Source organism: Gorilla gorilla, chromosome 1, assembly GCF_029281585.2.
Source record: "Gorilla gorilla gorilla isolate KB3781 chromosome 1, NHGRI_mGorGor1-v2.1_pri, whole genome shotgun sequence".
In the NCBI taxonomy this organism is placed as follows: domain Eukaryota; kingdom Metazoa; phylum Chordata; class Mammalia; order Primates; family Hominidae; genus Gorilla; species Gorilla gorilla.
The window spans coordinates 236,639,573-236,666,044 of NC_073224.2; the positions used below are offsets into that span (position 1 = coordinate 236,639,573).

The 26,472-nt window shown below is 53.1% G+C and overlaps 1 protein-coding gene across 6 annotated transcripts in view; it reads right to left on the bottom strand.

Annotated features, from left to right (window-relative positions):
* LOC134758549 (uncharacterized) overlaps positions 1-26,418 on the bottom strand; it is a 39,755-nt gene extending 13,337 nt beyond the window's left edge. For 2 of the 6 annotated variants that reach the window (XR_010133856.1, XM_063706607.1), the window contains exons 1-2: positions 26,313-26,418; positions 25,414-25,634 (exon numbers count right to left, since the gene is read on the bottom strand). Coding sequence is in view for 3 of the 6 variants with exons in the window: in XM_063706607.1 (XP_063562677.1) it covers positions 25,414-25,634; positions 26,313-26,391 (300 nt within the window). In the remaining 3 variants the exon portion in view is untranslated. Of the gene's footprint in view, positions 1-1,160; positions 1,890-5,547; positions 5,674-6,617; positions 6,696-20,738; positions 22,933-25,358; positions 25,635-26,312 lie in introns of those variants that run through there. The other 4 variants (XR_010133857.1, XM_063706605.1, XR_010133855.1 and 1 more) reach the window with 4 other exon arrangements.
* Positions 26,419-26,472: the final 54 nt, after the last annotated feature.

A 26,472-nucleotide genomic window follows, 5' to 3' on the forward strand; every position in this document is an offset into this window, starting at 1 on the left:
CGTGCCCATCCTTCCCTTTCATCTCAAAACCGCAAACATCTTCAGGCCTGAAGATTAAAGCCCCTGCCTGTGGACAACTCCAGGCCCGCCCCGTCGACAGTGTGGCCCCCACCCCCCGTGACGTGTCCTGCAACTCCATGCCCGCCCCATCAGCAGTGTGGCCCCTCCCCTCTCTGTGGCGCGTCCTGCAACTCCAGGCTCGCCCCGTCAGCAGTGTGGCCCCCGTCCTGTCTCTGTGGCGCGTCCTGCAACTCCATGCCCGCCCTGTCGGCAGTGTGGCCACTCCCCTCTCTGTGACACGTCCTGCAACTCCAGGCCTGCCCCGTCGGCAGTGTGGCCACTCCCCTCTCTGTGGCGCGTCCTGCAACTCCATGCCCGCCCTGTCGGCAGTGTGGCCCCCTCCCCTCTCTGTGGCGCGTCCTTCTGGGCGGCTCTGGCTTCAGCCAGGGCCACAGAGCAACGCAGACTCAAGAGTGCTTGGTTGATTCATGGCAGTCACAGCCACTGCTGTGCCCCAGGAGCTCAGGGCCCTGCGCCCAAGTGCCTCCCAAGAACCACTGGGGATCGGGCGCAGTGGCTCACATCTATAATCCCAGCACTTTGGGAGGCCGAGGCAGGCAGATCACCTGAGTTCAGGAGTTCGAGACCAGCCTGGCCAACATGGCGAAACCCTGTCTCTACTAAAAATACAAAAATCAGCCAGGTATGATGGTGTATGCCTGTGATGCCAGCTACTAGGAGGCTCAGGCAAGAGAATCACTTGAACCCAGGAGGCTGAGGCTACAGTGAGCCGATGGTGCCACTGCACTCCAGCCTGAATGACAGAGTGAGTCTCTGTCTCAAAAATTTAAAAAATAAAAAATAAACAGAACTGCTGGGACCTGGGACCCCCCCTCCCAGGCTCAGGCATGATCCCCTTGCCACCTGCTGTCTTGGCTCAAACCTCTCCCAGGGGCCACCCTGACCACCCCCCACTTTCTAAACTGTACCCTGCACTCCCATCCCCGGGGCTCCCCAGTTCCCTCTCCTCCCTCACAGCTGACAAGGTGTCATGAGCATCAGATGAACGAACACACACAGCACACACATCACCCGCCTTGCACACAGTGGCTGTCCAGCATGAGATTTAACTTCGAATATTCACAGAATTTCAGACACCGTCGATAGCAAAGCACTGCCTTATTTTATGAACCACTAAGAAAGAGAAAATGCTGCCAATTAAACTGACATGACGCTTTCTTATCACTCATAACTTTCATTTTACGCTTATTGAAGGAGCTCTTCTGGACTTAATTAGACATGGATTTGTACTAGCCATCACTTTGGCACACACAAAAAAGAAAGATATCAGCAAAATAAAATTTGTTAAGATATTTCTAAAATGTGTGCACATTAAGTCCAAATCTTCCAACTCCATTTCCCTCCGAGCCATCAAGCCCTGTGCTTGTCCTCATGCTGATGTCCTCTGAGCTGTCAGAAGCATCCAGGGTGCAGCTGATTCTCGAAGAACATGTAAAAGGATGAAGAGCCATAGCTGCAGGGCCCAGAAGCCTGCCTGGGGCTGATGGAGTCAGCCTGCTGCCTCCTGCTTAGGGGATTTCTGCGAAAGGCTGATTCTCAACATTCCAGCCACCTGGTCTCCTAGGGGCAAGTGTGCTCCGCCATTGTCTTGAGAATTTTCTACCAGGCCCACACCCATCTGCAAGCTTTGAGACTAAGGCTGTCTTGTTCAGGCAAAGGCAGGCCAGTGTCTTGTTCAGGCACAGACAAGCCCAGTGGCTGCATGGCTGGCCGCTATGGTGAGACGTCTTCAGTTACAAGATATGTCCTGATTTTGGAGATGTCCAAGCATTAAAAACTGGGCCAGGCATGGTGGCTCACTCCTAGCACTGTGGGGGGTGGAGGCAAGAGGATTGCTTAAGCCCAGGAGTGTGACATCAGCCTGGGCAGCATAGCAAGACCCCAACTCTACAAAAAGTAAAAAATTAACCATGCAGTAGCAAATGCCTGTAGTCCCAGCTACTAGAGAGGTTGAAGTGGGAGGATTGCTTGAGACCAGGGAGTCGAGGCTGCAGTGAGCCGTGATCACACCACTGCACCGCGGCCTGGGAGACAGAGTGAGACCCTGTCTCGCAAAAATAAAATAAATAAATAAAAACTGCATCCTCAACAGGCTGAGGCTGGAGGACACCACAGATCTAAGAGTTTGAGGCCAGCCTGGGTGACACAGCGAGACCTCTCTAATTTTTTAAATAAAAAAAAATTAAACAGATAATAGGCCATTGTGTTTTTACACACAAAGCCCCCAATCAGCCTCAAAGCATCCCTCTCCCTGGTGGTCACGACAAAGTGACTCAACTCACGCCCTGCTTCCTTTTCAATCCTGCGTTGACTCCAGAGCCAATGCAGTCCCAGCTCTGCTATGACTCAGTGGCCTTGGCACTTCCAGTTGCCTGCTGGGTGCCTCATCTGTGAATTGGGGCTGTGAACATAGCAGAGCCTCCCCCTCGGGGCTGTGATAAGAACTAAGGAAGTGACACTCTTAAAGCCCATTGAAGGCTGGGGCACACAGATGTGAGTGCTGGCCATACATGCACTCCATCCCATAGCATCTTTCCATAGCATCACAACTCCACCCCACACCATCACTCCATCCAACACCATCACTCCATCGATAGAATCACTCCATCGATAGAATAACTCCATCCGGCACCATCACTCCATCCCGCACCATCACTCCATCCCGCACCATCACGTTATCCCGCACCATCACTCCATCCCGCACCATCACTCCATCCCGCGCCATCACTCCTTCCCGCGCCACCACTCCGTCCCGCGCCACCACTCCGTCCCGCGCCACCACTCCGTCCCGCGCCACCACTCCGTCCCGCGCCATCACTCCGTCCCGCGCCATCACTCCGTCCCGCGCCACCACTCCGTCCCGCGCCACCAATCCGTCCCGCGCCATCACTCCGTCCCGCGCCATCACTCCGTCCCGCGCCATCACTTTATCCCGCACCATCACTTTATCCTGCACCATCACTCCATCACCCACCATCACTCCATCCCGCACCATCACTCCATCCCGCACCATCACTCCATCCCCCACCATCACTCCATCCCGCACCATCACTCCATCCCGCACCATCACTTTATCCCGCACCATCACTCCGTCCCCCACCACCACTCCGTCCCCCACCACCACTCCGTCCCGTACCACCACTCCGTCCCGCACCACCACTCCGTCCCGCACCATCACTTTATCCCGCACCATCACTCCGTCCCCCGCCATCACTCCGTCCCGCGCCATCACTCCGTCCCCCGCCATCACTCCGTCCCGCGCCATCACTCCGTCCCGCGCCATCACTCCGTCCCGCGCCATCACTCCGTCCCCCGCCATCACTCCGCCCCGCGCCACCACTCCGCCCCGCGCCACCACTCCGCCCCGCGCCACCACTCCGCCCCGCGCCACCACTCCGCCCCGCGCCACCACTCCGTCCCGCGCCACCACTCCGTCCCGCGCCACCACTCCGTCCCGCGCCACCACTCCGTCCCCCGCCATCACTCCGTCCCGCGCCATCACTCCGTCCCGCGCCATCACTCCGTCCCGCGCCACCACTCCGTCCCGCGCCACCACTCCGTCCCGCGCCATCACTCCGTCCCGCGCCATCACTTTATCCTGCACCATCACTCCATCACCCACCATCACTCCATCCCACACCATCACTCCATCCCCCACCATCACTTTATCCCGCACCATCACTCCATCCCGCACCATCACTCCATCCCGCACCATCACTCCGTCCCGCGCCACCACTCCGTCCCGCACCATCACTCCATCCCGCACCATCACTCCATCCCCCACCATCACTCCATCCCGCACCATCACTCCATCCCGCGCCACCACTCCATCCCGCACCATCACTCCATCCCGCACCATCACTCCATCCCGCACCATCACTTTATCCCGCACCATCACTCCATCCCCCACCATCACTCCATCCCGCACCATCACTCCATCCCGCACCATCACTCCATCCCGCACCACCACTCCGTCCCGCGCCACCACTCCGTCCCGCACCATCACTCCGTCCCGCACCATCACTTTATCCTGCACCATCACTCCATCACCCACCATCACTCCATCCCACACCATCACTCCATCCCCCACCATCACTTTATCCTGCACCATCACTCCTTCCCGCACCATCACTCCATCCCGCACCATCACTTTATCCCGCACCATCACTCCATCCCCCACCATCACTCCATCCCGCACCATCACTCCGTCCCGCGCCACCACTCCATCCCGCACCATCACTCCATCCCGCACCATCACTCCATCCCGCACCATCACTTTATCCCGCACCATCACTCCGTCCCGCACCACCACTCCGTCCCGCGCCACCACTCCGTCCCGCGCCACCACTCCGTCCCGCGCCACCACTCCGTCCCGCGCCACCACTCCGTCCCGTGCCACCACTCCGTCCCGCGCCATCACTTCGTCCCGCGCCATCACTCCGTCCCACGCCATCACTCCGTCCCACGCCATCACTCCGTCCCGCACCATCCTTCAGTCCCCCACCAGCACTCCATCCCGCACCATCACTCCATCCCGCACCATCACTCCATCCCGCACCGTCACTCCATCCCACGCCACCACTCCGTCCCGCGCCATCACTTCATCCCGCGCCATCACTTCGTCCCGCACCATCACTCCATCCCACACCATCCTTCAATCCCCCACCAGCACTCCATCCAGCACCATCACTCCATCCCGCACCATCACGTTATCCCGCACCATCACTCCGTCCCGCGCCACCACTCCGTCCCGCGCCACCACTCCGTCCCGCGCCACCACTCCGTCCCGCGCCACCACTCCGTCCCGCGCCACCACTCCGTCCCGCGCCACCACTCCGTCCCGCGCCATCACTCCATCCCGCGCCATCACTTCATCCCACACCATCCTTAAATTTTGCACCATCACTCCATCCCACACCATCCTTCAATCCCCCACCAGCACTCCATCCAGCACCATCACTATATCCCGCATGATCACTCCATCCCGCGGCATCAATCCATCCCCCACCATTGCTCCATCTCACACCACGGTGCCATCCCGCACTATTGCTCCATCCCACACCATCACTCCATCCTGCACCATCTCTCGATCTTGCACCATTGCTCCATCCTGCACCATCGCTCCATCCGGCACCATTGCTCCATTCCACACTATCACTCCATCCCGCACCATCACTACCTGCAGCAACATCGCTCCGTCCCACAACATCGCTCCGTCCCACACCATTGCTCCATCCCAAACCATCGCTCAGTCCCGCTCCATTGCTTTGTCCCACACCATTGCTCCATCCCGTGCCATCACTCCATCCTACACCATCGCTGTGTCCCAAATCTAGGGTGGGGCCCAGGAATGTGCATGACAGTCAAGGGCCCTAGGGGGTTCCATCAGGACCTGGACCCCACGTGACTTCAAGACTGTAGTGGGCTGAATGGCAATCCCAAGAAAAGATATATCCACATGCTCACCCCCAGAACCTGTGCACAGGGCCTTATTTGGGGAACAGGTCATTGCCGATGTGATCTGGTAAAGGATCTCCAGATGAGATTTATCCAGGATTATCCAGATGGGCTCTGACTGCAATGACAAGTGTCCTTAGGAGACAAAAGAGAAGGGGACAGAGGTGGAGGCAGGGATTGGGGCTACGCAACCATAAAGCAAGAAAGCCCGGAGCCACCAAGAGCTGAAAGACAAGGACGCCTCCACCCCACAAGCCTCAGAGGGAGTACGGCCCTGCAGACACCTTGATTTCAGACTCCTGGCCCCTAGAACAGAGGGAGAATGAATCTCTATTCTTTTAGGGCACGCAGTTTGCAGTCATTTGTTACAGCAGCGGGAAATGCAGATGCTGGCCTGCCAAGGAGGCAGTCGCCCAGGGCCACTGAGAGCAGGCACAGAGAGATGCCTGCTCCCAAATGCCAGCTCGATCACCAGCTGTCCCTAAGGAGGCATCCTTGACATTAAGACCCCAGTTCCAGCTCTACCGCAGACCTTGACTCTGACCACTTCCTCCATCTCCATGGCCGCTATTGTCTCTCCCCAGAAGTCCTACTTTGGAGGAGAAAGCTTTGGGATGCAAGGATGGGGAATGGATGATAACTCTGCATCTCTTTATAAAACTGAGTTAGAGGATGAGGGGGAGATGCAGGCAGGGACCCCAGCTCCCTCGGGTGGAAGCAGGAGTTACAGGGTCTTCGAGTCACTTCCTAGTGGCAAGCTGGTGCCAGGTGACCAGAGAGACGGGCCAGGCACAAACTTCAGCACAATCCAAGAAGGCGCACCTGAACAACTTGGTAGTCAGAAAGTTCTAGAAAGAACCTGTTTTTATTGTCTGGCGTCTCTAAGTCTTACATCGTTTTTAAAAAGATAGTTTTGTTTTGAATTACCCACCATCCTCTTTTCCACATGGGGCCTCTCAACGATGTATCTGGCCCTCCACAGGCTGCTTCTCCCAGTAGCTGGGCAGGAGAAAACGACACTTCTGGGTTCCTACCCTGTCCCTGAGCATCCCCCTGAGCTTTGTGAGCTCCACACTCACCATCCAAGACCAGCCTCAGTCTCCTTCCATACCTGTGCCTGCTGGAAGGAGAAGACGGTGTCCATGCCCCTCGGCTCCCTGGAAGGAGCAGAGGGTGAGAGCCAGTGGAGGTTGGGAGTCCATCAGCCTCCTCTGAGCCAGCCTCAGGGGTACAGGGACCGCCCAACTTACCCGGACCACCCCACAGGGTGGCAGTGGCCCCACAGTGGTCCTGCAGGCTCCTGAAGACACACACATGAAGTCCGAGGGTCAGAAGGACCCCGAGTAGTCCGGCCTCTGCAGAGGTTGAGAGCCAGTGGAGACCGGGGGTCCATTGGCCTCCTCCGAGCCAGCCTCATGGGGACAGGAATCGCTGACTTACCCCAATCACCCCACGGTGTGGCAGTGACCTCACAGTGGCCCTGTAGGCTCCCGCAGACACACACATGAGGTCCGAGGATCGGAAGGACCCTGAAGAGTCTGGCCTCTGCAGCAGCTACCCAGAGTTGAGGACATGACTGTCCTGTCTCACTCGCTGCTATGGCTGCAAACTGAGCCATGCCTGTATCTTCAAGAAGTCAAAGCCGACCTGAGAGCCCCTTGAGAATCAGGCACATGACTGGCCCAGGTGCCCACAGCAAGGTGCTGGCCTCGCCAGGACTGGACACTCAAAGCCAGGGCCATGCGGCCCTACTCAAAAAGCCCCCAGGAGAACCACTTTCTGCTTGGTGGTGCCATACCTGGTCCTCCCCCTCATCCCTTCTTGTCTTTTCAGGAGAGAGAAGCCAGGAACGAAGGCAGTCTGGGAGGCCTCGTCCTTGGCTGGTGGAGCAGGGAACTTCTACATGGCCGGGGCTGCCCTAACGAAAGACCACAAAGCCACCAGGCTTGCAACAGTGGACATTTACTATCTCACAGCTCAAGTGGCCACAAATTTGAACTGAAGCTGGGCAGGGCTGGTTCCTTCTGGATGCTCTGAGGGAAAACCTATCTCTCCCCAACTTCTGGGGCCCCAGCCATCCCTGGTGTTCTGTGACTGATAGATCCATCACCTGGTCTCTGCCTCCACCCTTGTGTGGCCTCCTCTGGGTACCTGTGTCTGTTTTCTCTTCTTATAACGACCCCATAGCCAGGCCTGGTGGCATGTGCCTGCAATCCCAGCTACTCAGGAGGCTGAGGTGGGTGCTTGAGCCCAGGAGGCCAGCCCGGACAACACAGAAAGGTCCTACCTATTTTTAAAAACTAAAAGAAAAAAGATATCGTCGTTGGATTTAAGGCCCATTCTAGTCTGATATGACCTCGTCTTAACTAATGACATCTGCAAAGACCCTATTTGCAAGAAAGGTCCTGTTCTGATGTTCCCGGTGGACACGGATTTGGGGGAACACTCTCAACCCACTGTAGGAAGGGGTCAGCAAGGTGGGGACTAAAGCTGGGCTTGGGGCTGGAGGGCTTCCTGTTGTGCCCATAGCTAGCGTGCCTGCGGCCACATCCCCAGCCTCAGTGCATCTGCTTCCACCATCTGCAAAATTAAGGCCAACAATACTTGTTTTGGGGAGTCATGAGGAAGATAAGGGGGGTTATGTGTGAAAGGGTTTGGCACAGGCCTGGTGTGGAACAGAGGCGTCAGTGCGGAGATGAAGCGTCCCCAACAGCGAGGCCCCACCTGGGAGGAAAAGGCGGGGCTGCCTCCTGGGCGCCGGTTCCCTCTCTGGGAGCTCAGAGGGCTCAGCGAGAGATTAAGCATATTATGTAGATGCACTTGCGTGTTTGCAAATCTCTTCCCAACGAGGGATTTGATTCTTCAAGTGCCTGATAAGATGTTTGAGCAAACTCCGCTATTGTCCTGATCATCATTGTGATGTTGCAGTTGGCATTGCGTGGGCGTAACGAAAGGGATCTATTTTCCTGGCTAATAAGGTTTATTTTTACTCTAGCTGAATAATAGATGATCAGTGTCAAAATAAATTACAATCCTTCCATTATAAGCCACTCTCCTGCCCTACATACATGCCGAAGCTGCCTTCCCGTTCCTCCAGGCTGCCGTCCCTTCCCCGGCTCCCAGGAAGGCACCCTTCCCTCCCCGCCACCGCCTGCCATTCATCCTCTCCAAGTTAGAACGGAATATAAATTGGGCGCCTCGGGGACCTGCAAAACTTGAGAGTACGTTATGTTAGGAATTGGCTTTGTGGCCATAAATTATGTAACAGCTCCCTGATCCCAAACCAAGCTGGTATTTTCACTATGGTGTAAATAAAAACGTTAAATGGTTTTTCTAAGTGTTTGATTTTTCATCTGTGGTTTATTCACCTACTAAATTTCTGTAAAGGCCCATTTATTCAGCTTTGGGGAAAATACATTAAGCAGTTGTCCACTTGGCAGCAATGGTGAGAAGCCTCCCAGACAGGGAGGGCCTCCCAGGTCGCCTCCGCCGGCTGACAGCTGGCCGCGCTCCTAAGCCTCTCAGCCTCAGTTTCCCCATGTATAGAATGGAGAGCAAAATTGCCGTTTTCCAAAGGGCTACTTTCCAAGTTGAAAACAAGGAAACAGGAGCAGCAGAGGAATTGCCTGTTGCTGCAATGCCTGATGTTTAGGAAGAGTCAGTACAGGTAACAATGATGCCTTCTGGACCACGGCACCAGGGAGTCACATAACTCCAGTTAGAATATGGTACTGACAAATATACTAGGTGCTGACCAAAAAGAAAAAGCACTCCATTTGGTAGCACAAAGGAGGTTTCCTTTAAGACCCAGAGAGTACTTTGCCCAGAAACTCCTTTGTCCGGCACTCAAGGCCTCCAGGAGTCCTGACACCCACCTGGCGTCCCACCAGCTATGCACCTCCCAAGTGTCTGCAGCCAACCTCCAGCCTAAATGCACCCCAGCACACTCATCCCAGCCCCTGCCTGCTCAAAGCTGAGGCTGAAGGCAGATAGGTCTGGGTCCAGGTCTGGGCCCAGATGTCATGGAGAGGTGTAAGCTTTCCAGCTTTCCACTCTGTTTCACTGGAAAGAAAGGGAGCACAGAAAGGGCCTGGCTCTGGGTCTGCGGCAGGACTCAGTGCAGCATCCCCCACCACCACCCCAGGTCCCACCTGCCCGGCCCTACCCTCAGTCCCTATGGAGTTGCTGTAGCTGGGACTGGGCACAGCCTGCCGGCAAGACCTGCTAAGGCAAGAGCCCACCTTCCCCTCCTGGAGTCTCCTGCCACAGCTCAGTATCCCACAGTCATGAGGCGTTCAGTGGTTGCACACAGGTGTCACCACTATCCCGCCTCCACCAATGACATATCCTTCACCAACAACATCACCTCCCCAACAACTTCACCTCCTCAACGGCTTACCCCCATGACATCATCTCCCTCATAACATTACTTCCTTATGGCATCACCACTGCCACAACATTGTCTCCCCCATGGCATCACTTCCCCATCACATCACCTCCGCATGACATCACCTCCCAATGGCATCACCTCTCCCACGACATCACCTCTCCCAGGAAATCACCTCCCAATGACATCCCCTCCCCACGACATCACCCCCCCATGCATCACCTCCCCATGACATCACCTCTCCATGACATCACCCCTCCATGACATCACCTCTCCCACGACATCATCTCCCCCTTGACATCACCCCTCCATGGCATCACCTCTCCCACGACATCATCTCCCCCTTGACATCACCCCTCCATGGCATCACCTCTCCATGACATCACCTCTCCCACGACATCATCTCCCCCTTGACATCACCCCTATGACATCACCTCCCCATGACATCACCTCTCTATGGCATCACCTCCCCCATGACATCCCCTCCCCATGGCATCCCCTCCCAATGGCATCACCTCCCCATGACATCACCTCCCCATGACATCACCTCTCTATGACATCACTTCCCCATCACGTCCCCTCCCCATGACATCACCTCCCCATGACATCACTTCCCCAACACATCCCCTCCCCATGGCATCACCTCCCGATGGCATCACCTCACCCATGATATCATCTCCCCCATGACATCACCTCTCCCCAGAGCATCACTGCAAGACACCAGCCTCTTCAGGAAATAATATGAAGGTAAACTTTGTTAAGAATCCTTGTTTTTCAGCTGGGCACAGTAGCTCACACCTGTACTCCTAGCACTTGGGGAGGCCAAGGCAGGCAGATCACTTGAGGCCAGGAGTTCAAGACCAGCCAGGCCAACATGCCAAAATCCCATCTCTAGTAAAAATACAAAAAAAAAAAAAAAGCTGGTTATGGTGGCACATGCCTGTAACCCCAGCTACTCGGGAGGCTGAGGCTAGAGAATCACTTGAACCTTGGAGGCAGAGGTTGCAGTGAGCCAAGATCGCACCACTGCACTCCAGCCTGGGTTTTTGAGAGAGCAAGACTCTCTCTCTCAAAAAAAAAAAAAAAAAAAAAAGAATCCTTGTTTTTCAACAGTTAAGCCAAGAGCCAAATCAGGAATGCAATCTTATTCACAATTGCCACAAAAAGAATAAGATATCTAGGAATACAGCTAACTAAGGAGGTGGAAGATCTCTATAAGGAGAACTACAAATCACCGCTTAGAGAAATCAGAGATGACACAAACAAATGTAAAAATACTCCATGCTCATGGATAGGAAGGATCAATATCATCAAAGCAATGTATACATTCAACAGTATTCCTGTCAACCTACCAATGACATTCTTCACAAAACTAAGAAAAAACTATTTTAAAATTCATATGGAACCAAAAAGGAGCCCAAATAGCCATGGCAATCCTAAGCAAAAAGAACAAAGCTAAAGGCATCACACTATCTGACTTAAAACTATACTACAGGACTACAGTAACCAAAACAGCATGACACTGATACAAAAACAGACACATAGATCAATGGAATAGAATAGAGAGCCCAGAAATAAGGCCACACACCTCTAACCATCTGATCTTTGACAAAGCTGTCAAAAACAAGCAATAGGGAAAGGACTTCCCATTCAATAAATGGTGCTTGGATAACTGCCTAGCCATAAGCAGAAGACTGAAACTAGACCCCTTTATTATACCATACACAAAAATTCAACTCAAGATGGATTAAGGACTTAAATGTAAGACCTAAAACTATAAAAACGATGCAAGACAACCTATGCAATACCATTCTGGACATAGCAATGGGCAAAGATTTTGTGACAAAGATGACAAAAGCAATTGCAGCAAAAGCAAAAATTGACAAATGGAGTCTAATTAAACTAAAGGGCTTCTGCACAGCAAAAGAAACTACCAATAGAGTAAGCAGACAATCTACAGAATAGGAGAACATTTCTATAAACTGCATCTGACAAAGGTTTAATATCCAGCATTTAAAAGGAACTTAAACAGTTTTACAAGAAAAAAACTACTCTATTGAAAAGTTGGCAAAGAACATGAATAGACACTTTTCAAAAGAAGACATACAAGTGGCCAATAAACATATGAAAAATAGCTCAACCTCACTGATCATTAGGGAAATGCAAATCAAAACCAAAATGATATACTATCTCACACCAGTCAGAATGGCTGTCACGAAAAACTCAAAATATAACAGATGCTGGTGAGGTTGCAGAGAAAGAGGAATGCTTATACATTGTTGGTGGGAGTGTAAATCAGTTCAACCATTGTGGAAAGCCGTGTGGTGATTCCTCAAAGAGCTAAAAACAGAACTACCATTTGACCCGGAAATCCCATTACTGGGTGTATTAGTCCGTTTTCACACTGCTAATAAAGACATACCCAAGGCTTGGTAATTTATAACGGAAAGAGGTTTAATTGACTCACAGTTCAGCATGGCTGGGGAGGCCTCAGGAAACTACAGTCATGGCAGAAGGGGAAGCAAACACGTCATTCACATGGCGGCAGAAAGAAAATGGTGCTGAGCCAAAAGGGGAAAAGTCCCTTATAAAACCATCAGATCTCATGAGAACTCACTCACTATCATGAGAACAGGATGGGAGAAACCGCCCCCATGATTCAATTATCTCCACCTGATCCCTCCTATGACACGTGGGGATTATGGGAACTACAATTCAAGATGAGATTTGGATGGGCACACAGCTCAACCATATCACTGGGTATATACCCAAAGGAATATAAATCATTCTGTTATAAAGACACATGCATGCATATGTTCATTGTAGCAGTATTTAGAATAGCAAAGACATGGAATCAACCCAAGTGCCCATCAATGATGGACTGGATAAAGAAAATGCATTAAATATACACCATGGAATACTATGCAGCCATAAAAAAGCATGAAATCATGTCTTTTGCAGGAACATGGGTGGAGCTGGAGGCCATTATCCTTAGCAAACTAACACAGAAACAAAACACCACTTGTTCTCACGTGTAAGTATGAGCTAAATGATGAGAGCACATGGACACACAGAAGGGAACAACACACGCTGGGGCCTTTTAGAGGGTGGAAGGTGGGAAAAGGGGGAGGATCAGGAAAAATAATGGATGGGTACTAGACTTAATCACTGGGTGACTACATAATCTGTACAACAAACCCCCATGACATCAGTTTATCTAAGTAACAAACCTGCACATGCACCCTGAACTTAAAGTACAAGTTTTTATTTCCAAGGCAAATGTAAACAAGCTTTCTATAAGATGCATTATAATCAGGTTATTTTAGTGAATGGCAGCATATGACAGAGAAACACTGAGAATGTATCATTGGAGCACGCTTCTTCCTTTATGGACTCACAACACACAGGTGCTCATAAGCAGGTATAAAGGTAAATGTAAGCAAGCTTTTTAAATGATTTATTGTAAGCTGTTTTCTTTTCATGAATTAAACTCTTTGACACACACAGAAAACATGCTTGTTTTTGGCCAGGCGGGGTGGCTCACGTCTGTAATCCCAGCATTTTGGGAGGCTGAGGCGGGCAGATCACAAGGTCAGGAGTTCGAGACCAGCCTAGCCAACATGGTGAAACCCCATCTCTATTAAAAATACAAAAATTAGCCAGGTGTGATGGTGCATGCCTGTAATCCTAGCTACTTGGTAGGCTGAGCCAGGAGAATCACTTGAACCCAGGAGGGGGAAGTTGCAGTGATCTGAGATCGCACCACTGCACTCCAGCAGGGGCAACAAGAACGAAACTCCGTCTCAAAAAAAAAAAAATGCTTGTTTTTGACAATGTGTCATTTTTTACATTTGTATCCAACATCCTTCTGAGGTCCATGCCATCCCCATCTTATGAGTGGGAAACCGCACCTCACAGGAAGGGCATCATTGGGCCAAGGTTCCGGGCAAGTAGGTGAAGGTGCCACGACTCTACATGCTCCAGGGTGGTACCTTCTCTCGCCCCATCCCTGGCTCCTTCTCCCAGGAGAGCTCAGGGCAAAAAGCAGGCTGAGGTTGGTACCACAGGGACCCTCCGCAGGTACTTGATGGCTGATGGGTGGTGTTGAAGGCTGGACAGTCAGCATGATCCTGATGAATTTAATTTTTTTAAAAAAAGGTATCTCTGTCTGATTCCTAATTGCATCTGGGCAACTCACCAGGAACCCAGGCACAGGCTCCCTCCTTACATGCTCACGGCCCTTTCACCACCGCAGAACCCTGGCCCGGGGCTGCTTTAACTCATTGCACAAGCAGAGTAGCCTCCCCATTACTTTTAAAAATGAGTTATTCAAAGTATTTAGGGAAAGTGTTGGAGCCTGGCAGAGGGCATTCTGAAACGCCACATGGTGTGCCATCCAACAGAGACCCCTCCCCAGGGTGACACTATGATACTGATGCACCATGACCAGAGGAGAGACCACCCGAGCCAGGGGCCCTCCCATCCACCCCAGGGGAGCTGTCCCATCCCCGACCCCTCACAGCACCTTTGCTCAGCCCATCCCCAAGCCTGGGCCACCTGTCCTGGAGCCTGGAGCACCTATCCCCAAGCCTGGGCCACCTGTTCCCAAGCCTGGGAAACCTGTCCCTAAGCCTAGGCCACCTATTTCTGAGCCTGGGCCACCTGTCCCCAAGCTAAGCCACCTGTTTCTGAGCCTGGGGCACCTGTTCCCCCTGCCTGGGGCATCTGTCTCCAAGCCTGGGCCACCTGTTTCTGAGCCTGGACCACTTGTCCCCAAGGCTGGGACACCTGTTCCTGAGCCTGGGTCACCTGTACCCATGTCTGGTGCTCCTGTCCCCAGCCTGGATCACCTGTCCCCAAGCCTGGGCCACCTGTTTCTGAGCCTGGGGCACCTGTCCCCACCTCTCTCACTGACAGACACCACCCATCCCTGCAGACTGGATCAAGCCACGCATTGCAGGAAACCCTCCTCTGAGCCTCCGCAGTAACTTCCAGCCCACTTAAGAGTCCAAACCCAAACCCCAGCCACCTCCTCTACTGGGAGGCAGACGCATAGCAGAGTCCAGATGTGTGCGCTGATCCCTCATGAAGAAGCACCAGGACACATGGGTCCGGAGGCCAGGGCAACCCACAATTCAGGTTGCATGAGAGAGGCCGACATGGGGACTTGAACATGCTCCCCACACAAGGCACAGCCCCGCCTTCCCTCACCTCCATGTACAGGGGAACCCCTCCCTTACCCCCACACGAGGCACCCCAGGGATTGTGGTGGGCAGAATTCTAAAGCCAGCCCCCAAGCCCCACACCCTCATATGGTGGCCCCCTCAAGTGCAGGGAGACCCGGGAGGCGAGGGGGCATCACCCCCAGGATTATGTCACGTCACACGGCCACAGGGATGTGTGAGGATGTCATCAGGTCCCTAATCAACGGAGTGCTTCAAAGGGAGGGTGTCCTGCTTGGGCCTGCGCTAATCAGGGGAACTCTTAAAAGGGAGTCTAGAGGCTTGAGACAGAAGTCAGAGAGATGTGCCCTGCTGGCCTAGAAGAAAGCAAAAACCCCACTGCGAGCTGTCCATGGTGGCCTCATGGCAAGGATGTGCAGGCAGTCTCCAGGGTGGACGGCAGCCCTCTCCAACAGCCAGCAAGAAGAGGGACCTTAGCACTACAGCCCTGAGGAACTGAATTCTGCCAACAACCTGAACAAGGCTGGAAGAAAACTCCGAACTCCAGAGAGGAGCACAGGCCCAGCCAGCACCCAGATGGCCGCCTGAGGAACCTCCCACCCAGACTCCTAACACACCATGCCCCAGGAGCATCCACGGGGGTGACAGTGACGTAGGCCACAAATGGGTGGCGATTTGCCCCAGGCATAGACAGGCTCAGGGGTGCCTCAGCCTGCACCCCATCCCAGGAGCCAAGAGAGTGAATTTTTATCAAGATACAGCACGATACTGCAAAGGCGTCCTTTAAAAAGGTGACCTGTGCTTTCACCCAGGATGTCAACTTCTGCTTCGTAAAGTGTGTTCATCACTTCCGAACCTCAAACAAGAAGTCAGCTTTAGGGTCTGAATGAAAAACAATCTTGGGGTGGGTGAGTGCACCTTGCCTCACAGGGACACTTTGCTTCTACCCGTCATGGCGGGGAAAGTCACGGAGACTCCAGGGACCCAGGTCGGGGACGCTTTCTGCCATTGCATTTCTCTGCCTGGAGTGGCACCAGAAGTTTCTGGAAAGTGATCTGAACCAACATTCAATCCAAAGACACATCAGAAGACTCCACTGGCCCCTCCGACACAGCGTGGGTAATTGACAGGAGTTCTTCCACCACAAACTGCTTTAAAACTCAGAGCTGCAGTGATTTCAGGCCCTGAAGTTCAAATCGTACAGTGATGAATACATCTGAGCAGCCCCTGTGAAAGAGCTGGAGGGTTCGCTATGTTTTTAAATACATATATATATATATATATGACAGACAAAGCTCCCAGTGGGACCACAACTGTAAGAACAGTGAACACTCTAGCTGGGTGTGGTGGTGCCTGTAGTCCCAGCACTTTGGGAGGCTGAGGCAGGAGGATCGCTTGAGCCCAGGAGTTTGAGGCTGCAGTGAGCTGTGATGGCACCACTGCACTCCAGCCTGGGTGACAGAGCGAAACCCTATCTATAAACTCTCTCTCTCCTCTCTCTCTCTCTCTCTGTCTATATATATATATATGAGAAAGAGAGAGATACAGGGTCTCACTCTGTTGCCCAAGCTGGAGTGCATTGGCACCATCTGGGCTCACTGCAACCTCCACCTCTCAGACTCAAATGATCCTCCCACCTCAGCCTCCCAAGTAGCTGGGACCACAGGCGTGCACCACCACATCTGGCTTTTTTTTTTTTTTTTTTTTTTTGATAGAGACGGGGACTCACCATGTTGCCCAGGTTGGGATTACAGGCACGAGCCACCTCTTCTGGCCTATATATATATCGATATATATCTTTATATAGATATAGATATACATATAGATATAGACATAGATTTTTTTTTTTTTAAAGATAGGCTTTCACTCTGTCACCCAGGCTGGAGTGCCGTGGTGCCATCACAGCTCACTGCAGCCTCAAACTCCTGGGCTCAAGCGATCCTCCTACCTCAGCCTCCCAAAGTGCTGGGACTACAGGCACCACCACACCCAGCTAGAGTGTTCACTGTTCTTACAGTTGTGGTCCCATTGGGAGCTTTGTCTGTCCTGTTTTACAGGACCATTCTGCAAAGCCCCAGAAGATACAGTAAAGGTGAAAGTGGGGCCGCTAGGCACCGGCCAGGGATGGGAAGAGGCCGGGGCAGGGACCTGACCTCCACCTGTGACCCTGCTGGAGCAATATATGGTTTAAATATGAGCTCACATCCTATGAAGGAAGGGACGTCATTTTAAATGGTTTTTTTTAATTGCTGTTGTTTTGTGGAAGGTTTTTTTGTTTGCTTTTTAATAAACCATGGAGCAGTTTCTCATTCTTACAAGGTCTTTGGGCAGCTCAGAGGTTTAACTGCTTTAGGCCAAACGTGCGAGCACTGGGAGTAGGCACAGGCGAAGCCACCAGGGTGTAGGAAGCTGAACGCTGCTCAGCAAGGAAAATGTAACAATTAGCCTCCATGGCAGAAGTGGGAACAAAAGTTAAAGGTCAGCAATGTGGAGCCTTCCTCTCTCCCCCATCCTTCTGGACGTCTCGGAACTGGTGTTCCCTGATCATACAAGGGCCTCAGATCCCCTGACCGCGGTAACGCGCCGGCTCACGGGTGCTTCCCCAGCCTCAAGCTCATGACTTTGTCCTGGTGGGTAGCCCCCCAAAAAAAACACAAATGCAGTCCCTCCGGCAGTTTAGATGGGAGAGACCAAGGTGTTCTTTCTCTGTGACACCTGGCCAGGAGTCCATTGCAGGGCCAGCTCTCGGAGCTGTAGTCAAACAGCTTCATTCAGACAAGCCAGAAGAGGGGCTGGGGTGTCTCTGTCTCGCAGGCAGCTTCCCTGAAACCCATTTCCAAACAAGAAGGGAAGAATCACTTTCTAATAAAAGAAGAGCAGAATTGGCCACTCTGGTTTCATTGAGAGGTTGTTCAGCAAGACTTCCTCTTCTTGAGGGATGGTTCTGGCCGGAAAATGTCATAACAACAAAAATAGCTAACATTTATTGAGGGCAGATGGTGTGCCCAGTACTTCACGGATATGACTTAATTGGAATCCTTACTTTAAACCTCAGGATAAAGTGCTCTTTCTTTCTTCATTTCACAGCCAAAGAAACAGGCTTGGGTAGCTGGTGTGACCTCTTCAAGTCCCCACGGCTTTACAAGAGGACAGGAGCACAGGTGGCTGATGCCAAAGGGGCAGCCCTTATCCCTGTCTTTCCTGGAGAGAAGCAAGTCTTTTTATTATTATATTATCCTCATTACAAAAATAATATGTTTTAGATCATTTTTAAAAGAGGTGTAGCCGGGCACAGTGGCTCATGCCTGTAATAGTAGCACTTTGGGAGGCCAAGGCGGGGGTGGATCACTTCAGGTCAGGAGTTCGAGACCAGCCTGGGCAATGTGGTGAAACCCCGTCTCTCCTAAAAATACAAAAATTAGCCAGGAGTGGTGGTACGCACCAGTAATCCCAGCTACTCAGGAGGCTGAGGCAGGAGGATCATTTGAACCCAGAGGCAGAGGTTGCAGTGAGCCGAGATCTCGCTATTGCACTCCAGCCTGGGCAATAAAGCAAGACTCCGTCTCAAAATAAATAAATAAAAGAGATGTAAAAACGCCTTCAGCTCATACACCTTGCCACCGTCCAGCTATAATACCCCTGTAATAATCATGATGATGTCTGAGAGTCGATAAACTATATTTTCTATAGTTTTTTTAATAAAAATGGGACTGAACACTGTATACATTCTTTTTGTTCCTGGTCTTCTTTTTCCCGTGATCCAGGTGGTTTTACCCCCCACGGTCTCTTCCTCTTCCTCCTCCCTCTTGCTTGCCGCCCTCTCGTTGTGGGGAAACTGCAGATTGTTTTCTTCACCATGTCCCCTCCTGCTGGGACCTCGGAAGCTGCTGCCATTCAGTGAGCCACTGTCTGTGGTTGCCATGGGAAGGGATGCTAGGAGTTCAAGTTTCTGGAGCCTCAACCACATTGGCAGGAACCGCCTCACCCAGACAGCTCCCCCAGCTCAGAGACCCCAAGCCTCGGGGTCCGAGAGCCACCCAGAGCGGAGGCAGAGAGGAAGTTGGAATCAAAACCCCATAAGCCCGTCTCTTCCCTATACCAGTGCTTCAACCCATGGAGCTGACAAACAATCTTAAAACAGGAATTTTAAAAATAAAGAAAGCAAGAAGGGGAAGAGAAGCCAAGCAGTGGGAAAGATCCACACCCCTCAACAGGAGTCACTCTCTGTCCGAAGCCTGCTCTGCCAGCCATCCTGGCTTTACTCCTGGAATGCCATCACTGGCTTGGCTTTACAAGGGCCGCCATGGCAAAGCACCACAGCCCGGCGGCTTAAACACGGACACTTACTGCCCCACAGTCCTGCAGGCTGGAAGTGAGATCAAGGCACGGGCAGGTTGGTTTCTCCTGAGGCCTCTCTCCTTGGCTTGTGGATGCCATCTTCTCCCTGTACCCACAGGGTCGTCCCTCTGTGTGTGTCTGTGTCTCCATCCCCTCTTCTTATAAGGACACAATCATAATGGGTTAGGGCCCACCCTAATGATCCCATTTTAACTTAATTCCGAAAAAACTATAAATACAGTCATACTCTGACATTCTGATTATTAGGACTTCAACATACAAATTGGGTAGGGGACTCTATTGACAGTTTGGACACACACGCACACACACATCTCTTATTGCCACAACTGAAAATAGCTCCAAACATTGCCAAATGTCTCCTGGGAGGAGGGCTTACAACACCACCCCCTCCCTGAGAGCCATCGCCTAGACCTGAAAGGAAAGGAAGACCCACAGAGGATGCTGTGGCCTCCCCAAGCCCCACAAGACTCCAGACAGAAGAGGAACTTGGCCGCTGGCTCACGCCAGGCTGGCCTCATTCACCACCCTGTGGGGAAATCTAGGCATGTGGCTTCAACAGTGCAAAGGAACACTGCCAGGTCCCCAGGTCCCCGCACGCCTGCTGAATCTGTGATCCCATCACAGAGATGGAGCACCTGGATGCATCAGCGATGCTGACTTGCAAAGCTGCACAAAGCCGTGGCCACCAAGCTCAGCTCCCTCACTTCCTGAAAGTGCAGAGACAGGGAACCACTTGCCCAAGGTCACACAGAGTTCCAACTGACAGGACTGCAGCCTGGTCTCCTGGCGCTCGGCCCAGTGCTCTCCAAATGGCCACAGGCTCTGGGTACCCAGGCAGACCCTGGCATAGACAACTCCCCTCTGGGGTCTCAGCAAAATCCCCAGCAGGCACCCTGGCCAGACTGAGAGCCAGAAGGGGCCTGCCTGGACTCTGGGGAAAGATTTCCCAGGAGGGACCCCAGGAGAAGGGCTTGAAAACTCCCCCCACCCACCCACAAGGAATGAGCAGCCCGACCCACTGCCTGTGAGGGTCCCCGCTCTCCCAGATGCAGCGTTTCCCTCCTGCCCGCACACCCCTTGGAAGGTACAGCCCTTCCTGCCGGAGGCCCCCAGGGCCCCTCACCTCATTCTTCCACACATCCTCCTCCCCCTCCTGGCCACTCTGCCAGGCCATCGAACGGGAGAGGGAAATTAAATCTGAGCCTTGATTTTGTGAGGAAAATAATGAAAGTGCCCAAGGTGAAGTGAATCAAGAAAAATGATACAAGTGACTGGTTAAAATAAATGTTATTAAAGGAACAGGGAGGGAGAGGCTTGGGTGAATGTCCAGGTGGGGAAAGAGATGACAAATTTCACATCTTGTGATCAAAGCTCCATTTCTCTTCACGTGCAGTTCCCAGGCTGTGAACGCTTGGGCCCAGCCAACCCTTCCAAAGCCAACAGCTCAAAGCCAGCAACTCAAGGACCATGCTGGAGAAACATGGTCCCTAACAGATTCAGTGGCTCCCAAGACACATCGGCCCCAGTGAGCATCAGATCACAAAGGTGTGAGCCGGGCTTGTAAACATATGCAGGCCTTGGGCCAGAAGCCCAACAGGGTTGGAATGCACGCTGCCTCTCCTTTCTAATCCTTTTGAGCTGCTTTTGCTAGGAATGTGCCACTTCCAGCGGGCTCTTCAGCTTGTCTGCTGAGCAGTGAGTCTTGTTAGAGGCAGCTGGGACACTGGTGAATCATAAGCCTGATTTGAAGGGACTGGATGTCCAGGCTCTGTGATTCCCAAACTCCTGCCACCTACAGCCCTGCTGAGAACTCCCTTCAGCTCAGAGCCTTCCCTGTAGATCAACCCTGCAGGCCTTGGGAAGGGAATCTAAGTGAGATGGCTTCTCCATCCCCTCTGCCTTCTTCCTGCCTGGGATGTGTATGCAGTACCTGGAAGCAGTGCAGCCATTCTGCAGCCTTGAAGATTAAATGCACCTGCTACGGAGGGCAGGACAAGGGAAGGGGCCTGGGTTGTGTCTCAGCCCTGCACCACTTTCCTCTGAACATCTTGTCACAAAGATTTAGGGACAGCAAAGAGGAGGGGAGAGAGGACAGCCGGGACATAAAAGTGACACCAACGGCAAGGAGGGAAAAGAGTCCGACACTTCAAAATGGTCTTCCGGGGTATGGGCAAGAAGCCACAGAGTTTGTCCTGTTTTCTGAGTGGCTGATGCCTTATCATTCTTCAGGTCTCAGATCAAAACACTTGATTGGAGAAACCCACGCTGATAACCCCAGCTAAAATACCCACTGTCACCCTCCCCAAGACCCTGCACACTCTGTGAGGTGGGCAACTCTTCATCTGTCTCACCACTCCAGATAGATGATGGATGGATGGATGTAGGGTGGATGAGAGAAGGATGGGCAGATGATGGATGGATGGATGATATGGATGGTTTGGCTGTGTCCCCACCCAAATCTCACCTTGAATTGTAGTTCCCATAATTCCCACATGTCGTGGGAGGGACCCAGTGGGAGGTAACTGAATCACGGGGGAAGTTACCTTCATGCTGTTCTCATGATATTGAGCTCTCATGAGATCTGATGGTTTTATAAGAGGCTTTTCCCCCTTTGACTCAGCACTTCTTCTTGCTGCCGCCATGTGAAGAAGGACATGTTTGCTTCCCCTTCCACCATGATTGTAAGTCTCCTGAGGCTTCCTCAGCCATGCTGAACTGTGAGTCAATTAAACCCCTTTCCTTTATGAAGTACCCAGTCTCGGGTATGTCTTCATTAGCAGCATGAGAGCAGACTCACACAGATGAATTAATAAATGCCCAGGGATCTTCCTCATGGACCACAGTGCCCTTCAAACACAAACTTGTTTAAATAAAATGTAGTGATTGTTTAATTTGGAGCAACAAGGCAGAAAAATCTATCTAAACCATGAAGACTGTCACAGAGAGGAAGGCACCGCAAACACTCACGCAGGTCAGACCAGACTTTGGCAAATCGCCGGTCCTGTCTGTGCCTATTTCTCAAGGGGGCTTCACGGGATGTTCCAAGGGGGCTCCTTGGCCTATAAAATCAAATGGTTTTGTGGCCAAGTTCAAGAAAGCCATATTTTCCAAAACCTACAGCTCAGAAAAGCTGATCACTCTGAGACTCCAAGGAATGGGAGCTTCTGGCTGCAAATCCTTGAAACACAAGAAAGAAATAGCTGCTGGACTTGGAGTAGGCTGGGGTTCTGGACGGGGCTCCCCAGCATCCCTCCAGAGTGGGAAGCAATTGAGCTGAAGGTTGGTTCTGAGAGAGAGGGCCCTTCCAGGAGAGCTGGTGGGGGCTACATTCAGTTGTCAGGGGACCCAGAACTGCAGGATGGTGTTCCACGGCCTCCACCAGGCTGCAAGATGTACATGGCCCTTGTTATAGGCCGGAGCCATGAGTCTCCGCCACAGGCACAGCCTTCCTGGGCAAATGCCTCCCTGATGGTGTCGGGAGAAAGGGAACTTCATTACACAGATTATTAAAACATAAATATGAGCTTGGAAATCTAATAATAGCTGGTTTACATGCTAACGAGCCCTCAAAGCAGCAAGTTCAAGGTCTCTCCATGACCAAGCAGAGCACCAAGAGGGCCTGGGGCTCATGGCAGGGGAGCTCTTGTCTCTTGCTTTGTCACTTACCCCGCTAGGTAGGCTTCACCCCACAAAACAGATACATGGATAACAAATGACATTTCTGCTAGGTAAATCTGATTTTCCTATGACATTCATAATTAAAAACAAGGACATGTTCCCATAGAAAAGAAAAAACCCCACTGACTGTTAGTGGGAAGGGCTAAGGACTGGCTCCTTCTTCAGCATGGTGAGTGAGTAGCGCCACATGTGCTGCCAGGGCTGGGGGCAGCTCTACACACTCAGTGGACAGTAGACACGCGTCCTGCAGCAGCTGGCCCCGGGCCGTGCCCTGGCGGGACCTCACGACATCTTAATTGAACTGGATTGGAGCAGCTGTCTTAGCAAGCCCCGCGAGCCTGTTTACAGCGCTCACCCTTCTGACCCCATTACCCACCCACTCCAGCTCTCAAAAGCCCCTCCACTTTTGACCTTCAGATCCCACAGCCAGTCATCAGCAAAATCCCCTGTACCTCCAAGCACTCCTCTAGAGGGTCCCTTCACCCACTGGCTCTAGCAGGGCCCCGGCTCTCTCCCCCATGGTGCATGCCTCCCCTGCTCTGTCTTAGCGGGGGGCCGCTTTCCCTCCCACGGCCTCGGCCCACAGAGCTGAAGCTGGGTGGGTGGCCTTCTGCTTTTTACGGTGGCTTTCAGGCTACACTGGTGAGCTTCTGCTCACTGTCTAACAAATGACCAAAAAACAGTGGCACTAAAGCTACACACCACAGTCACAATGGTTCCTTCCCACGAATCTCGGGTTGTCTGGGTGAATTTTCTGGGCCCTGCTAGTCCCGGCTGGGCTCTCTCATGTGTCATGCTCCCCAGGCTGGTGGGTTAGCAGCTGGATAATCTCGCTGGGCTTCCTCACCCATTCTGCATGCAGCAGACCATCGGCCAGGGCTCCCCAGTTCTCCCCCGGGCAGCATCTCACCTTCTAGCAGGCTGGCTTGGGCCTGTGCCCGTGGGAGCCTTGGGACTCCAGGCCCAGCAAAAGGACAAGCCCCAGTGGACATGGGCTTTCTAGCCTTCGACTCTAATGTCCCACTGGTCAAAGTGAGGTACGCAGCCAAGCCCAGAGTCTGTGTGGGACCCCGCCCCACCAAGAGCAGAGACACAGGGCGGGAGTGGGGTCATTTTTGCCAACAGTCTATGCACAGACCCCGTACCCTCCCTCCACAGTCAAAGCCTCCTTTCTGAGTCCCATGTCAGTGGGTGTGGTGGCCCCCGTCCCCTTTGCCAAGTCCCCCTCCAGCCCTGGTTCCTAGAAGACTCAGCTTCTGTCACTCACGCCCTGCCCCCGTCCCACTCCCACCCAGTCATGGGGAGTCTGACTCCTCTCAGCCCCTCCCCCACTTCGGCCCTCACCGAGCATTGGCTGAACTCCTCCCCCATGTCCACGCAATGTCAGACACCCTCACAACCACCGCTGCCATCCTCCCGGCCCCTCCCTGGGCCACGCCGACTGCCACAGCCCTTCCCCCCAACCCCTGTGGCCCTCCCTGCACTCCTGCCACCGACTCCCACCCCTCCAACAGCTCCTCAGCCCCCCTCGCCTTTGCTTCATCTTTAGAGGTCTCCTTGCAAGACCCTCATGCCCTGTCGCTTTGGCAGCCTGCAAAGCTCCAGTCCCAGGGACAGTCGCCCGTCCCCCAACTCGCAGCACCCGCATCCTTCGGCTCAACAAGGATGAGGAACAGCTCATGTCATCGGCCTCACTTTACATTCAGCCCATGTATCTCAAGGGGGCCCCTCATCCTCCCTGCTGGCCCGGCCCCCAGCCCCTCCACACGCTGGTCTCCTGAGTGGTGGCATCATGTCACTGTCTCAAATGGGAGTTTCCAGGAGATTCCACAACCCACCTCAGTGCCCATGCCTTCCACCTTCTCCCTTGTCACCCCAGGGGCCAGTCCAGGCCCCCCTCCAGTGCCAGCCCTCCCCCTGTGCACTAAGTTCACCCCCTCGCCCCTGCCCAGGCCATCACCCCAGCAAGCCTGCTTCCGTCTGCTCCCTCGTGGGATAGTCCCTCTGCCATGCCATCCCCGCAACACACAAAACTCACCTGCTGCTCTTTTTCCCCTTAACTGATAAGCACACAGCACACAATGCACAAGGCACAGCTCCCTCCTGGCTTCCCCTGTTCCCCCACTCCCCTCTACAGAGAAAAGGCTCATAAGAGCCATCCACGCCTATGATCTCCACTCCCTCTCCCGCCACCGTCTCTTGCGCCCACTCACTCTGAGCATGACCTCCACGCTGCCACCCAACTTCTTGGCCAAGGTCGTCAGTTACCTCCACGCTGCTGACGACGGTGGCCCACGCCAGGCTCTCAGCAGCAGCCCGCAGCCGCGTGATGGCTCCTGTCCGCTGGGTGTGCTTTCCTCCCGGGTCCTCCAAGACGTCACACCTTTCTGCTTTGCCATGCACTTCTCTGGTCACTCCTTTGCTCAGGGTCACTGCGTGTGGCCACACAGGTGGGCCCTGCACAGTTCCAGGGGTGCGATTCACATGGCCTGCGAGGTGAATGGTGACCCCGTAGTCAGGGGACGTGGCTGCTTTGCCCTTGTGGATCCCACTCCTCCCCTGCCTCCTAACAGTGGGGCCCAGGTTTTCATTCTGGGATCTCTCCCTCTCTGCCCACTCACCCCTGGTGAGCGCGTCCAGCCTCAGCCCTACACTCAAATCTCCCAAAAGCACGTTTTCCATCTGTGATCTTTCCTCCAAATGTCAGGTCCACTTTTCCTAAAGATTCCCCAGTAGCGCCACTGGGATGTCCAATAAGCATTGCATATTACCGCGTCCAAATCCACATTCCCCAGAGCTGTCCCCAGCCATCTCTCAGCTCAGCGGCAACTCCATCTTCCAGTCCCTCCAGCCCAAAACGATGAAATCAGACCACGTTACTCCTCTGCTCAAAACCCTCACATGGCTCCTGGCTCACACAGAGCAAGAGCCAAGGTCACCAGAGCCGCCCTCCAGGCCCTCGGGACGCGGCTTCAGCGTCCCTCGCTTTCCTCTCCCTGGCTCCGCTCCGGGGCCTCCTGTCTGCTCCTGGAGACTGGCCATGTGTTTCTGCCCATAGTCATTTATTCTCACACTGCGATAAAGATACCACCCGAGACTGGTAATTTATAAAAGAAAGATGTTTAATTGACAGTTCTGCATGGCTGAGGAGGCCTCAGGAAACTTACAATCATGGCAGAAGGCAAAGAAGAAACAAGCACCTTCTTCACAAGGCAGCAGAAAAGACCGCAAAGCCGAAACCGCCATTTATAAAACCATGAGATCTCGTGAGAACTCACTCACTATCACGAGAACAGCATTGGGGAAACCGCCCCTGTGGTCCAATCA